This window comes from Prionailurus bengalensis, chromosome D4 (genome assembly GCF_016509475.1).
Source record: "Prionailurus bengalensis isolate Pbe53 chromosome D4, Fcat_Pben_1.1_paternal_pri, whole genome shotgun sequence".
Taxonomy (NCBI): domain Eukaryota; kingdom Metazoa; phylum Chordata; class Mammalia; order Carnivora; family Felidae; genus Prionailurus; species Prionailurus bengalensis.
In genome coordinates this window covers 391613-405722 of record NC_057359.1, presented here as the reverse complement: position 1 = coordinate 405722, position 14110 = coordinate 391613, and the positions used below count along the sequence as shown (strand labels likewise).

Genomic DNA, 14110 nt, shown 5'->3' with positions numbered 1-14110 from the left:
GTAGCATCCTTTCTGTGATAAGGCATATGGAGGGAGCATTTTTCTTTTCTGTTAGCCTTAAATAACAGTCATTTTAAGGATATATGTTTATATTTTAATGTACCTACAAAAGCCATTTGTGCTTACTGCTCTGACACATGCTGAGCTCCTGGACCATGCTCTCTGATCTGTTTATTCCAGGGTCCCAGAGTTTGTGCGAGAAAAGCGATTTGGAAATTGGCTAAAAGATGCACGTGACTGGGCAATTTCCAGAAACAGATACTGGGGCACCCCTATCCCCCTGTGGGTCAGTGATGACTTCGAGGAGGTGAGGCCATGCATTCTGTTGATTTTTGCTAAAGCACCTCATTTGTGTGTCTGATACTATTTCTTTTCTCTTTGCTCCTTTCTTATTTCATCTGTTTCTCTTTATTCTTCCTAGAATCATATAAATAAGAATTTGGGGGGAGGGACAGTTAACTTATTTTTACTTCTGTTAAATATTTTTAAATTGTATTTATCACTCTGTGTTGCTCACCCCCTTTTCTCTCCTTGTGAGTAACTGATAATCGGAATGGAGACTCCACACCTGCACTGTGCCATAGCATGTGAATCTACCCTCATAGCAGTGTAAAGGGAAGGGTTAAAAAACATTACCAGGGATGCCTGGGTGGCTCAGCCAGTTAAGCATCCAACTGTTGGTTTCCGCTCAGGTCATGATCTCACGGTTTCATGAGTTCAAGCCCCATGTCATGCTCTGCGCTGACGGTGCAGAGCCTGCTTGGGATTCTCTCTCTCCCACTATCTGCCCCTCTCCTGCTCACACCATCTCTGTCTCTCCCAACATAAATAAATAAAGTTTTAAAAATTTAAAAATTACCAAAGCATTGCCAACCTTACGTTTTATAAAGCCAAATGATTATGTGTGTAAATACGCATACGTGTCTGTAGATATACCCCCATGGCAGCCTTTGGCATGAAGACTACAAGACATGAAAAAAACAGCAGTTAGGTAGCCAAGTCTGAGGGCTAAGGAAAGGGCTGTGCGTGCTCCCTAGGGAGCAGACACCCCCGGTGAGACCCATAGCAGTTCCTGTTTGGGCTGCCCAGCTGGATGCAATCCTGAGTGAGGTGTTGTGATCTCATTAGTTTGATCCGGTCCATGCACAATAATTTACTTCTAGCTTTGACTTGGAAAGATTCCAGATTAAAGAGCCAAATTCAAGTGTTGAGAAGAAACTAAGATGCCTCAGAATAATAGTCGAGGCATTTCATTTATGCTGGTTGCTAGTAAACCCTCAAAAGTACGTGTTGAGTGGATGCTGTTAGGTCCTCTCCATGTAGGGACTCCTGATATAGTGGAGCCCTCTCATCTCCTCAGTGACCTGCAGCCTTTGATGACGTAAGCCACATTACTGACAGCCATCCTGAAAGTCAGAGGTTTCCAAAACGAAGTGTGAATGTTGCGTAAAGTAAAGCTGTGTGGTCTTTGGCTCTGAGATTCTTCCGCCTTTTGACTTTGCTTTGACAGGTAGTATGCATTGGATCAATGGCAGAGCTTGAAGAACTGTCAGGAGCGAAGGTCTCTGATCTCCACAGAGAGAGGTCAGTCTCTGAACGTCCGCTTTTCTTTGTTCCGTCATTTAGAGAGCACCTGGCTAGGTGCTGGGGAGACGTCTGTAGAACAGATCTCAGAGCTACGTGTCGGAATCAAGTACTGGTTTGCTGAGTTACTTTGTTGGTGACTCGGGTCATGTTCACGAAGGGTGGCCTCTGTCCTGGAGTTGGATGTCGGGTGACTATGGTATGAACCCCCCAGATTGAGCATCACAGTGCCCTCTGACAGCCTGTGATAACTACCAGTGTTTCTGTTTGCAGATGAAAGCTTGATAGGTATCGTGTTTCTTCTTGGTAATTAGACCGCAAGTTGTTTTGTAGTTAGAACTAATAGAAGTGGCTTTGCTTTGTTTCTTAGCATTGACCATCTGACCATCCCTTCCCGTTGTGGGAAGGGGGTGTTGCGTCGTATCTCTGAGGTGTTTGACTGTTGGTTCGAGAGTGGCAGCATGCCCTATGCTCAAGTTCATTATCCATTTGAAAACAAGAGGGAGTTTGATGATGCATTTCCTGCAGACTTCATTGCCGAAGGCATTGACCAAACCAGAGGATGGTATGTTCTTTGTTCTTTCAAGAATTTTACTGATTTCATTTTATTGGATTTCAGGGTATTTTACTGAGCACCTAACATCGATTAGCTGGGTGCTAGAGGGATTGTGTCAAACAAAACAGGCTCTGTTCTTGCCCTCTGCCCCTCACCACCCAACATATTATTACAGTGTCTTTTGAGGGACTCCTGGATGGCTAAGTCAGTTAAGTGTCTGACTTTGACTCAGGTCATGATCTTATGGTTCGTGAGTTCAAGCCTCACATCAGGCTCTCTGCTATCTACACAAAGCCTTCTTTAGATCCTGTCCCCTGTCTCTGCCCTCATATGCTCTCGTGATCTCTCTCTCTCTCTGTTTGAAAAATAAACATAAAAATAAGTAAATAATAAAGTTTCTTTTGTGTAGAGATCTCTCACTGCAGTAAAGCTGTTTTAGAGTTTGAATTATTTCATTGACATTTTGGAATAGAGAGATTTGTTATACTTGAAGATTAAGTGATATAAAACAAAATGTATGTTCTTACCCATTTTAAACAAGCTACTCAAATGTTTAATGAGTACTTACATGTAAGATAATGATTTGGGTGCTACAGATTTAAAGAATACTTGGAAGAGTACTCAGATGTTAAAGCTAGCCTCATAAAATCAACATTCTAAAAAATCCAGACTTGGGGGGGAAAAAGCAAGGAGGGGAAGGCTTTTGGCATTGTTTTTATCTGGTGCCTGTTTAAAGCAGTACCCTTGTCTTGTGGGTTAGAAAAAGGTGAGTTCCCTTCTCGTGGATGAGAAATTTGGCTGGCCCAGGTTCTGATTCCACTTCGATTAGTAATGTTTTTACAGCAGTGTTTCAGGAACATTAGTGTCATTTTCTACTTTTACATCTTGCAATAGACATCACAAATTGAATTCCAGTCTTAACGTTCCAGAAAGTGCCATTTTCAGCCTCCAATCCATTTATCTTTAGGAACAGGTCCAAAGCCCTTCTTAGGGAAGCCCAGATGTCTCACCAGCAGGTTATGTCCCTGGGGGGGTGGCGATGTCTGCCAGCCCTTGACAGTCCTGTGGTCCCTCAGTGCACGTCTCTCCCCGCCTGCCTCAGGCTCAGGCTGCCTGTCCTGGCAGCCAGGATCTCCTGACCCACCTTCAGAGGAAGGCTGTCTGGTCCACCCTCAACCATCCATGTCCTGTCATGTCTTGGGGTGCAAAACCAGGTTGGAAGTGACACTGGAGCATCACTCACTAGGGTGGCTGCAGGGATGTGGTGGAGTTTAGGGAACAAGCGAGCTAGCAAGGCAGCAGTGTGCGTGGCGTCTGGCAGAGCAAAGATGTCATCTGCATTCCTAGTCTCTGCTGTCTGACTTTTGGGGGAGAGTGCCTTCTGCATCTCCTGTCCTCAGACTGTCTCATGTGACATTATGCTAAGGCCACACACACCTGGATTTTCAGCCTGGCATGTCTAGGGGTCCCAAGGGGCTGCCAGCTGGCCCCTGAGGAGGGCGGCAGTTCTGTCCTCAGCTGCTGGGGTACTTTATTAGCTTTCAGTCACATTTTCTGTTTTCTGACCTGATTTGTCTGCAGTGGGGTCCTGTGTGGTTTTTCAGCACACCCCCAAATGTTTCCAGTGTCACCAGCCAAGAACTTTTGTCATAAACAATTAATAAAGGTAACTGATCTAAAATAGAAATTTAGTACTATAAATAAACATAGTCTTTTTTCCTTTGCTCAGATTCCTTTTCTGTTGTTGCTGATCTGTTTATGGGTTTTTTCCAGGTTTTACACCCTGCTGGTGCTGGCCACGGCTCTCTTCGGACAGCCGCCTTTCAGGAACGTGATTGTGAACGGGCTCGTCCTGGCCAGGCAGGTGCTTGTCCCTGGCCCTTTGCTCTAGCAGCCATGGTCCGGGTGGGTCTAGCCATTTCTTGTTGCTGCTCTTCCCTTCTCTTCCCTTACCTTCCCTCCCCTCCCTTTCCCTCCCTTCCTGCCCACTTCTCTCCCAGTGTCGGTCCCTCCCAGGGAGAAGGGCAGACTGGAGAGTGAGGCCTGAGGGGGGTGGGGGCATGCATCCTGTGATAAAGTACATTCGCTGCTGGTACTTACTTAATCTGTACCCTGGTCCTTTAATAAAGATTTTTTTGTCTTTTTAACACGAGGGAACTATGGGTTCTAGAGATTTTCGAAGTCATAGAGGATTCTTATTTTTTCTTCTATTACCCGTAGTCATTTAAAGTCAAGTGCAAATTACTAAAAATAAGAAGTAAACATTTACATAGATACCTTGCCTTGTGCTTTCCGAGGCAGGACATTGTGCAGGCCCTGCTGTGAGTGTTTCGTTTCCTCTCATCAGAGCTCCAGAACTGACGTGGGTCCTTTTCTTATCCCATTTGGACATTTGAGGAGTTTGAGATACAGAATAAGCAACTTGCTCAAAGTAACACAGCCAACGATGATAAAGTCACCTTGTGCACACAGGGAGTCTGGCTCTACTGTCTGTGCATGTTTGGAGTTTTTTGTTTTTTTTGTTTTTTTTTTTCAACGTTTATTTATTTTTGGGACAGAGAGAGACAGAGCATGAGCGGGGGAGGGGCAGAGAGAGAGGGAGACACAGAATCGGAAACAGGCTCCAGGCTCTGAGCCATCAGCCCAGAGCCCGACGCGGGGCTCGAACTCACGGACCGCGAGATCGTGACCTGGCTGAAGTCGGACGCTTAACTGACTGCGCCACCCAGGCGCCCCTCTTTGGAGTTTTTTTAATTGAAAACATTATTGAATCGTAGATTTGCGTACAGTTGTGCAGCAGTAACAGAGAGCCCTGGTGTGCTTTGCCAGGTCACACTTTTCACACCCAGCATCATCACCGCCCCATCCTGTTCAGCCCCCTGTCTCACATGTACCCATTTGCTGGCGTGCTTAGTTGCACACAGTTACCACACATGTAGGTCCCTGTGCCCATCAGCACGGTCAAGGTACTAAACTGTTTTGGCATCCCAGGACTCTCCCCTCCCCCACCGCCCCCCCACCATTGCCCCTGGCCCCCCAGCAACCACTAGTCTGCTCCTCATCTCTGATTCTATCACTTCAAGTTCTGTTATGTGAATGGAATCCTACCCTCTATGACTTAGGGCCTGGCTTTGCCACTCAGTGAAATGCCCTGGAGATTCCTCAGGAAAGTTGTGTCCTCGGTGGAGCAGTTCTCCGGGTGCGGGTGACAGCAGCTTGACCATAGCCTGCTGGAGGACATGGGGTTGTCCCCAGTGGTTGCTGACTATGAACTGCTGTTACAGGCTTTTGTACCAATTCAGGTTTTCATTTCTCTGGGATAAATGCTGAGCCTGTGTTTTCAACTTCTCCACTGACTCACCACCGTGTTCGGAAAGACTACCTATTGTGCCCTTATGCCACTTACATTTATGTATTCCGGTTTGCAAGTGACCTATAGCCGTATGTAAAGGTAAACCGCGACAGTGACGCATTTGATTGGCATCTCCCTTTTGTTTTTTCAAGTGATGGCCAAAAAATGAGCAAGCGAAAAAAGAATTATCCAGATCCACTTTCAATCATCCATAAATATGGTGCTGACGCCCTCAGGTACAAGCCACTGCCCTGCCCTGTGTATAATGTCGTTTTATGTAAGCTCCCTTTATTGATCGTGTTCCTTAATTTGGTTTATAATTAGCTTTTGAAAAGTGTGTGTGGTAATGTGGTCAGTTATGTTGGTGTGGTGTTGGCTCCAAACCCGCAAGGTGGTTTTCTAAATACAGCAGTGTGTGCAAACCCAGAGGTATTGTGGGGAACTGGGCCTGTGTTGCTCTCGGGCCGGCTGCTGGGCTTTCTGTCTCCCTCCCTCCCCTGACTCCCATCTCCTTGGCCATTTAGTCCTTTTTTACACTTGCTCCTCAGAAGGGCCATCTGTGGTATATTTATGCTAGAGCACATAAAAACTAATATCGAAAAGCTTGTAGAGAAACTTGAGCCACCACTTGAAATAGGAGTCCTAGTCATGGACATGAAGTGTTTGGGTGGCAGGGGAACCACAGATGTCTCGTCCCGCCTCCTCCTGCCACAGACACGGAGACACATCCAGGGGCTGTGCCCAAGCACGTTGGCAATTGCTGTGTGGCCCAGGGTCAGTGAATGGGGTGTCCTCCCCCACCCCCCGGTTATCTGTTAGACTTCCCCTTGGGCCTGCTGACAACCTGAGAGCCACGTCAGTCATTGCAGTGAGGACTGTCCCATCTGGTGTTTAGCAGCACCCCTGGCCTCTGCCCTCTGGAGCCCTCTGCTCCTTCTGTGAATCCCTGCGGGTGCCCCTGGGTTGGCCAAGTGCCACATCTTGGTAGGGGTTACGTCTCCCCTTCGTTATTCACTAGTTTTCCTACACAGAGTAAGAGCTTTGTCACTTTTAAATTGACCATTAGAAGAGTATTGGTGATTCTCCCCCTTTATGTAAAAATGCTAATTTTCTTGTTTGTCTTGTCAACATGCCCAATAATAATGTTTGTTTTAATTTCTATGTTCCTTTTCTGTGTGATTTTTCTCCTCATCCAGATTATATCTGATCAACTCCCCTGTGGTGAGAGCAGAAAACCTCCGCTTTAAGGAGGAGGGTGTGCGTGATGTCTTGAAGGACGTGCTGCTCCCGTGGTACAACGCCTATCGCTTCTTCATCCAGAACGTGCTGAGGCTGCAGAAGGTGTGGGCTTGGGTTTGTGTAGGAAAGAGCTCCATGGGCAACACCACAAAGCGGTCCCTGTGGATGGGGCTCAGAGCTGTTGGGGGGCCACCAGTGAAAGTGCACAGAGTCTGGGGTCTGCACTGGGTGGGCTCCAGCTGGCCTCTGCGGCATGCTGGGCCCCTGCAGAGGAGTCCCCTTGGAGGTTTATTGATCCCCCACTTGCCCTCCCTCCTGGACCCCAGGCTGACAGGTGGGCTGGGGGTGAGTCGGCCGCCTGCAGTGAGGAAACGCTGAGGAGAGGCTGCTACACACGGTGCTCAGTGGTGCATCCGGGTCCAGGCTCTGAAAGTGAGAGACGTCCCACTGGGTTGTTAGGAGGGAAAACCAGGATTGTGGTGTGTGTGGAAGTGCATTGGGGAGGTTCTGTGCCCCGTCTGAGAAGCCACCTCCCCTGAGGCTCCATTGCACGGGGGTGCCTGTCTGTGCTCTCAGGGCTCCTTTTAGGGTCAGACCCCGATACCACGCATCTTCTATGTCCAGCGCCTTACTGTGTACGATACCATTGACTAATCACGCAACATTAATCCTTTCTGGAAATTGGTTGGAGGCCACACTCCGGTGGGCTGGCTATTCACCGTTGGCTGCCTCTGGCTCATCTCCTGATGTGGCCTCTCCCTGTGAGTCATGGAGGGCAGGCAGGTCCCTGCAGGCCTCTAGCTGGTGCGGGACTCGGGAGCACCATGGGGCTCTCTTGGGTTTGGCAGCCGGGCACGAGCTCCACCATCAGGCCCTCAGATCAGGGCCACCATTAGCATGGCCATTGCTCTGCCAGCCTGGGGTTGCTACAGTGTGGGGGGCATGGGTGAAATGGGCCTTCAACTTGAGGAGGGTTTTGCAAGGGAAAAGGAGGGGCGAGTCAAAGCATTCAGTACAGTGGACAGTAAAGCAGAGATATAAATTCCTAGTGTTCGTGTTTGGATTATACACCTTCATCCAGTCCTGGCCAGCTGTACTAGCTTTTGCTATGCAGCTTTAAGTAACTAAATCCTACACTTACAAGACTTTGGAATATTTTTCAATTCATAAACTTTTTGGTGCAAAGGGATATTTTTCCTCTAAATTTTCTTTACTTCACTCAAAAGTGTAATTCATTGAGGACGTAATATCCCAAGTGTAGAGCTTATTTGGAAAATACTGCGACAGTCAGAAATTTAAATTGCCCATTGGGTTCTGGGGTTTTGTGGATTGTTGTGAGCTACTTTCAGGTGGAGTGATTCAAAGCATTCATTTCTGTGCAGTAATTTCCCCTAAGCACACAGAACGTTTCAGTGACTGTCACTCCCCAGGAGGAAGAAATGGAGTTCCTGTACAATGAGAACACGGTTAAAGAAAGTGCCAACGTGACAGACCGCTGGGTCCTATCCTGCATGCAGTCGCTGGTTGGGTTCTTTGAGACCGAGATGGCAGGTATGACTCTAGGGCCGGATATAAGGGCTCTTTTCTTTCTGATTGCCCTTTTGATGCTTAACTGTGTTTCTCTATAAACATAGAGAAAGTTTTATAGGCAATTTGAGAGAGACAGAACAGGAGACAAGTAATTGTTTCTTTTAATCTCTCAGGTATGGTTTTGTTAAGGCTTATTGTAGAAATGTGCTCAGCCTCACCCTGCCTACCCCAGGTACCATTGCAGACCTGTGGCCTTCTGTGGCTTCAGTGGTTCAGAACTCACCCCCACCACCTTTTCCGGTGGCAGGTGCTGCCTAAAGTCCTCAAGCTGCAGTTTCTTTCTGTGGAAAGTGCCTAGAGGCGTTGTTATGAGGCTCAAACCAAGATCGTGTGCATAGAGTAGGCGGAAGATAGTAGATGTTCAGGTAGTATTTGTTAACACGCATTTTTACTTATTTTTAGTCTGCTTTAATCATTAAATAAGTAGTCCCTGTTTGGTCTAGAAAAATTAGGAAATACAGGAAAATAATAATGAGGCAGATATTTCCCCATATTTCTGTTACCTAACAACAACGAATTAGGTCTTAGACACAGGTGGGGAGAGTAGCTTATGTTGGTTTCCTGGAGGTAGGGGACGGAATAGCTACGAGTCGGAGAGAGAAATTCCAGAAACTACTAAAGTAGGATACCTGACATGGGTCTGACAAAGTCGGTGGGCAGAGGAGAAGAGACGGCTCTGCTGTGCATGCCCTGGCAAGTTTAACCTGCCCCCCCAATGCCCTGCCGTTCGTGCAGGCATATGGCCTCCTTGGTGCCCCAGCACCTGGCACAGAAGGATTCCACCCCATCCCTCGAGGCCTGCGCCCACCCACTGAATATGTATCATTAAGGATCAGGTGACTATCAAGCTGTTGGACAAATTGATGTAAGTGAAGATGGAAATGAATGTGTAAGGCAGAGCTCAGTGCACACCCCAGGACACCTGCTCACAGCCATGTCCACCCGTCCCTCCTGAGTGATAGGAAACAAGCCTGGGGACTGTCTTTGGGCAGCACCTGAGCTCGGGCCTGTCTCCTGGGAAGCACATATGGCTGAGCACAGGAGATGAACAGCAGCCAACTCTTTACCTTCAGGCCCTCACAGACAGGGTTCTGAGGACCAGAGGGTCTGCAGTTCCCGTCAGGGACCCCACAGCCCATGGTACTGCTGTGTTGTGATGGTTCTGTGTGCCCTCCAAGGGTTGACACCAAGGCACAGGGAACTCTAGCCTCTGAGAAGGCGAGGGGTGTAGTGAACCCTAGAAATCACTTACTCCTCTTCTCTTCAGACTAGGCCTCCACTTGCCATGTCGCCTCTCCGGGAGTGAGTGGCCACTGGCACCTCAGCCCTGGTCTTTGTGAGCCGTGCTCTGCCTTTGGCAGCTTCTCATTGTGGTTACCAGTTTTTTATTTGGGGGTGGGGGAAGGGCAGAGACGGGGAGAGAGAGAATCCCAAGCAGGTTCCAGAGCCCCACACAGACCTTGAACTTACAAACCACAAGATCATGACCTGAGCAGAAATCAAGAGTCAGATGCTTAACCGGCTGAGCCACCGAGGCGCCCCGTGGTTACCAGTTTAGACCAGAGGCCTCGTTAACATTTACTGAACACTCTCATTGATATAAGTTGTATTATAATTGTTGGTCTTATTCTTGCTTTTGGTGTGTATTTTTGTACAGTGTGGAGTATCCATTAAGGGGAGGTAAACAGAAAAATCCTAACTATAGGCCCATGCCTCAAACATGGCTGGCTGAGCACCCTCACCGTTCCATTTGCCCTCGGAATTCCTCGGGAGCTCTCCTGTCTTTCTCCTTTTACAGCCTCCTCTGCGGTCTTTCCTGGACGTTTGTGGCCTCTAGGAAGCCTGTTCCACTGGGGATTTGGGCCAGGCATCCTCTGTAGGGGGCTGGCTCTGCACTGTAGGACGGTGAGCAGCTTCCCCGGGGCCCACCTGCCCAGCTGTGACCGCCAGAGTGTCTCCAGACCTCGGAGCAGAGCGTTCCTGGTTGGAAAGCACTGGCCTGGTGCTGTGCCTCAGCCCCTGACTAGAGCCCTCGGTGCATCTAGCACGACCTAGTGGACGCTCAGGGTAGCACAGTGCAAGGAAGTTGAGCTTTCGTGGTGCCACCCCACACACAGCACCAGGGAAACGGGCCTCATGGAGCCATGTGGCGTGCACCTGTGGCCTCCACCGCGGGTCTGGGGGCTCTGTTTCTCTCACTGACAGCGGGAGCTTGTCCTCAGCTCACACAGCGTGGTTCATGTGCCCCTGGACACCCTGACGGCCGTGTGGTGCATCCTTGGTGCATGCCATCAGGGCTGTCCCTGTGCTTCTTCCTGTCCCCTTACAGTGCAGGCTGCAGTCGTGGCAGCCCTGGGGTGGCAGGGCAGCCAGCCCTGTCTTGTGTCTGGCCCTTGCCGTACCCCAGATGCTCACCTGTTCTTAACTGCCTGATCGCCTGCTTTCAGCTTACAGGCTCTACACTGTAGTGCCTCGCCTGGTCAAGTTCGTGGATGTCCTAACCAACTGGTACGTCCGGATGAACCGCAGAAGGTTGAAGGTGAGTGCATGCAGGCTGCTGCTGACAGATGGATATGAGGGCAGCAACAGTAGAGACACCTGGGCGTAGCCAGAAGAGAAAGGAATGTTTTCAGATGCTCTTGGTTTTTGAAGCTCTTTCTCTTTCTCCTTTTTACATTGCAAGTTAACTGTATTTATCACCATTTAATGGATGGGAATCTGTAAGTTCTAAAAGTCACCTCACATATTTTCAAAACACAGCTAAGGACACGTCATATTGGACAGTCTCAGGGCCATATGAGACTAAGCTGAGCAGAATCTCTTAAAATACAGAAAAAATTCATACAGATACTTGCCAGTGTTTCTGGTATGGCTGTGATCCCAAGAGGGGCCCCTCCTTGGTTCTTCCTCTAGAGGGTCCATTATTTGTTGACAGGACTCTTCCCTGAGCCCATGGGGGACTTGGCCTCGGTGAAGCCTGCATCCTGTCCCAGGCCCTAAGGCCACATATAGACCATGAGGGCACCTGTGCCTCATCCCATCAGTCTAAATTCAGGTGTGTGAATGATGAAGGCCTGTAACAGAACAGTAATTTCATTTTGTTCGATAGACCACATACCTATACACACGTCTCGAGGGGCTTAAACTAAACTTTTCACCGTGGTTACTTCTGTATAACTTCATTATGGTTGACTTCTTTTTTTATAACCTTTGTGTTTTTCCTGCAATGATAGTGTAATTATTTCTTAAATATACAGTGTGTACGTTTTTTAAAATATACAGTGTATACATTTTTTTAAAATGAGAATCTTACCTAAAATTACTTTAAGTCTTCTGTACACGTTTCTGTACGTGGCACCTGATGCCTGCAGGTCCTCTCGTCCACCTGGGCCTCCGAGGTGGAAAATAGCAGGGCCCATGCTGGCCTCCTGTCCCAGGCCCTCTGTCCTGTCCGCATGCTCTGTCCTCTGCAGGTCGCCTCCCAGTCTGATGCGTGTTCCTTTCTTGTTGACTAGGGCGAAAACGGGGTGGAGGACTGTGTCATGGCCCTGGAGACCTTGTTCAGTGTTCTGCTGTCTCTGTGCAGGCTCATGGTGAGATACTGGACCCAGTTCTGAAACGCCAGCCCCATTGCTGCTGTGTCCTCTGTCTGTGTCTAGTCTGTACCTATCCCCCCAGAAATAGGAATAGAAGCTTTAAAACAACTTGAATCTGTACTTCCTTTTCCAGAATCTTACTAGCTTGTCTGTGTCAGGAGGGGGTAAGACACATTCACTTCCTGTTCACACTGGCAGCACATTTCAGGGAGGGTGCTGGCCTCCAGATGGAAAAGCCACTGCTCCCTGTGAGCACACACCCATCTTTACCTGGATTTCTATAAAAACATGATCCTATCAATTAAAATATTCAGTGATACACACAAGTGAAAATTCCAGCTTAGGTTCCCAATATCCTATTACCACTTTTCTAGTGTGATGTTACAAGTCTTCTGTTCACTTCCTGAACATTCATGAACAGGAGCCTGCCTAGTACCCGTGCCTGAAGTCCGACTCACTCACTGTCACCCTAGGGAACATGTCCCCAGTTTACAGATGAGGTTTCTGAGGTGTAGGGACATTCACTCGTGTGCATATTAATGTGGCCAGGGCTCCTGTTTTATTGCACACCTTCCTCTGGGATGTTTCGGGGCCTCCGGCCGCAACCCTGCTACTGTGCTGCACGGCATCCATCCTGCCAAGTTCAGAAGGAGGCCGTTTCTTTCACACGGTGTGTTCAGTAATCTCATGCCCACTTCTGTGCATGTCCCTGTGTTCTCTAAAGTATGGAGCTGCTGTTTCCACTCTAACTGAAATCAGTTACTGATGGCTGTGTGTCAGTGATGTGATATCTGATGTCCTCACGCAGGCCCCCTATACACCTTTTCTTACCGAATTGATGTACCAGAATCTAAAGCTGCTGATTGACCCCGGTTCTGTCCAGGACAAGGACACACTCAGCATCCACTACCTCATGCTGCCCCACGTTCGGTAAGAATCAAACACACATAAGCCTCTCCTGGGTCCAGGAAGGCTCACATGGCGGCCCTGCTCTGGGGCCTCCCCTTCCTCACTGTGCATGCCTGTCATTTGGGACTGTTTTCTCATGGAGTCCCTCTCACCCCACCTCTGCCACCAGGGAGGAGCTGATTGACAAGAACACGGAGAGCGCGGTCTCTCGGATGCAGTCTGTGATTGAGCTTGGGCGAGTGATTCGAGACCGCAAAACCATTCCGATAAAGGTTTGACGCTTTGTTTGTATTTTACGTGCACAGGCCTAAATCATTATGCCTTTGGAGCATTTTCTTAGAGAGCTTCCAGCAATGGTATTTTTTTTTTTCTTTTCTGCAACAGGGGTGTGGATGACTTAGTGCCAGATGAGCCTGATCAGTCTGGAACTTGAGATTCAGATTTTAACATTTCATTTTCCTGCAGTTTCAAGGGCTGGCTGCTTGGTAAACTTTCCATTCCTTTCCTCCTAGTATCCTTTGAAAGAAATTGTGGTTATCCACCAGGATCCAGAAGCTCTCAATGAGATCAAATCTCTGGAGAAGTATATCATTGAGGTAAGACCTCTGGCTTGTCTGTTTGGGTCCGAAAATAATTCCTTCTTTGAGAAGATTATTGTGACTAGTTCTCTTCAGTGAGGTTCACTTTGAATGTATCATTTATCCTTTCCTTTTGTGTGTCAGTACATTCATATGCCAAACCATCCACGGAATGTGATACTTTGCTTATAATCAGCATGCATTTTTGCATTTTTTACAGTGTAATTGTAATTCTTTAAAAGCAGTTCCAAGATCAGTGGATTTTGTTACCTTAGTGGTAATACACTCACTATCTTCATCCACTTATTTTCTCCAGAGTGTTTTGTTAATCAACCCAAAAATCGTTCCATCAAATCATTAAGTAACAGGTGAGCACGCGTTGGTCATGAGCAGCTCAGACTCTAGCACCAAGTATGGGGTGAGTCCCTTCCCGTCCAATGGCTTCTGGGGATGTTCACCAGGGCATCCCCACCAGGTTGTCGGAGCACTGTGTGCACACACATGTACACACCATTGACTTTGTGCTAGAGAGGACCACATGTATAGTTTTCAACTTGGTTTTCTCACTTGACAGTTTTTCTTAAAGGACTCCCAAGGTCAGAACCTAGAGACCTCCTTTATTCTTTTAACAACTGGAGAGTGTTTGCTCTCCGCTACGTCTTTGTTTAAATCACTTTCCCATTGTTGAAAACTCAGGTTTCTGACA

The 14110-nt window shown here is 48.0% G+C and overlaps 1 protein-coding gene across 3 annotated transcripts in view; it reads left to right on the top strand.

Moving 5' to 3' along the window:
• Positions 1-14110, top strand: part of IARS1 (isoleucyl-tRNA synthetase 1) — a 68672-nt gene that overhangs the window by 33547 nt on the left and 21015 nt on the right. For all 3 annotated transcript variants that reach the window (XM_043565765.1, XM_043565766.1, XM_043565767.1), the window contains 12 exons: positions 181-307; positions 1511-1584; positions 1955-2149; positions 3914-4000; positions 5645-5728; positions 6689-6833; positions 8162-8282; positions 10769-10860; positions 11837-11914; positions 12726-12847; positions 12996-13098; positions 13339-13422. In XM_043565765.1, the coding sequence (XP_043421700.1) occupies positions 181-307; positions 1511-1584; positions 1955-2149; positions 3914-4000; positions 5645-5728; positions 6689-6833; positions 8162-8282; positions 10769-10860; positions 11837-11914; positions 12726-12847; positions 12996-13098; positions 13339-13422 (1312 nt within the window). The remainder of the gene's footprint in view (positions 1-180; positions 308-1510; positions 1585-1954; positions 2150-3913; positions 4001-5644; positions 5729-6688; positions 6834-8161; positions 8283-10768; positions 10861-11836; positions 11915-12725; positions 12848-12995; positions 13099-13338; positions 13423-14110) is intronic.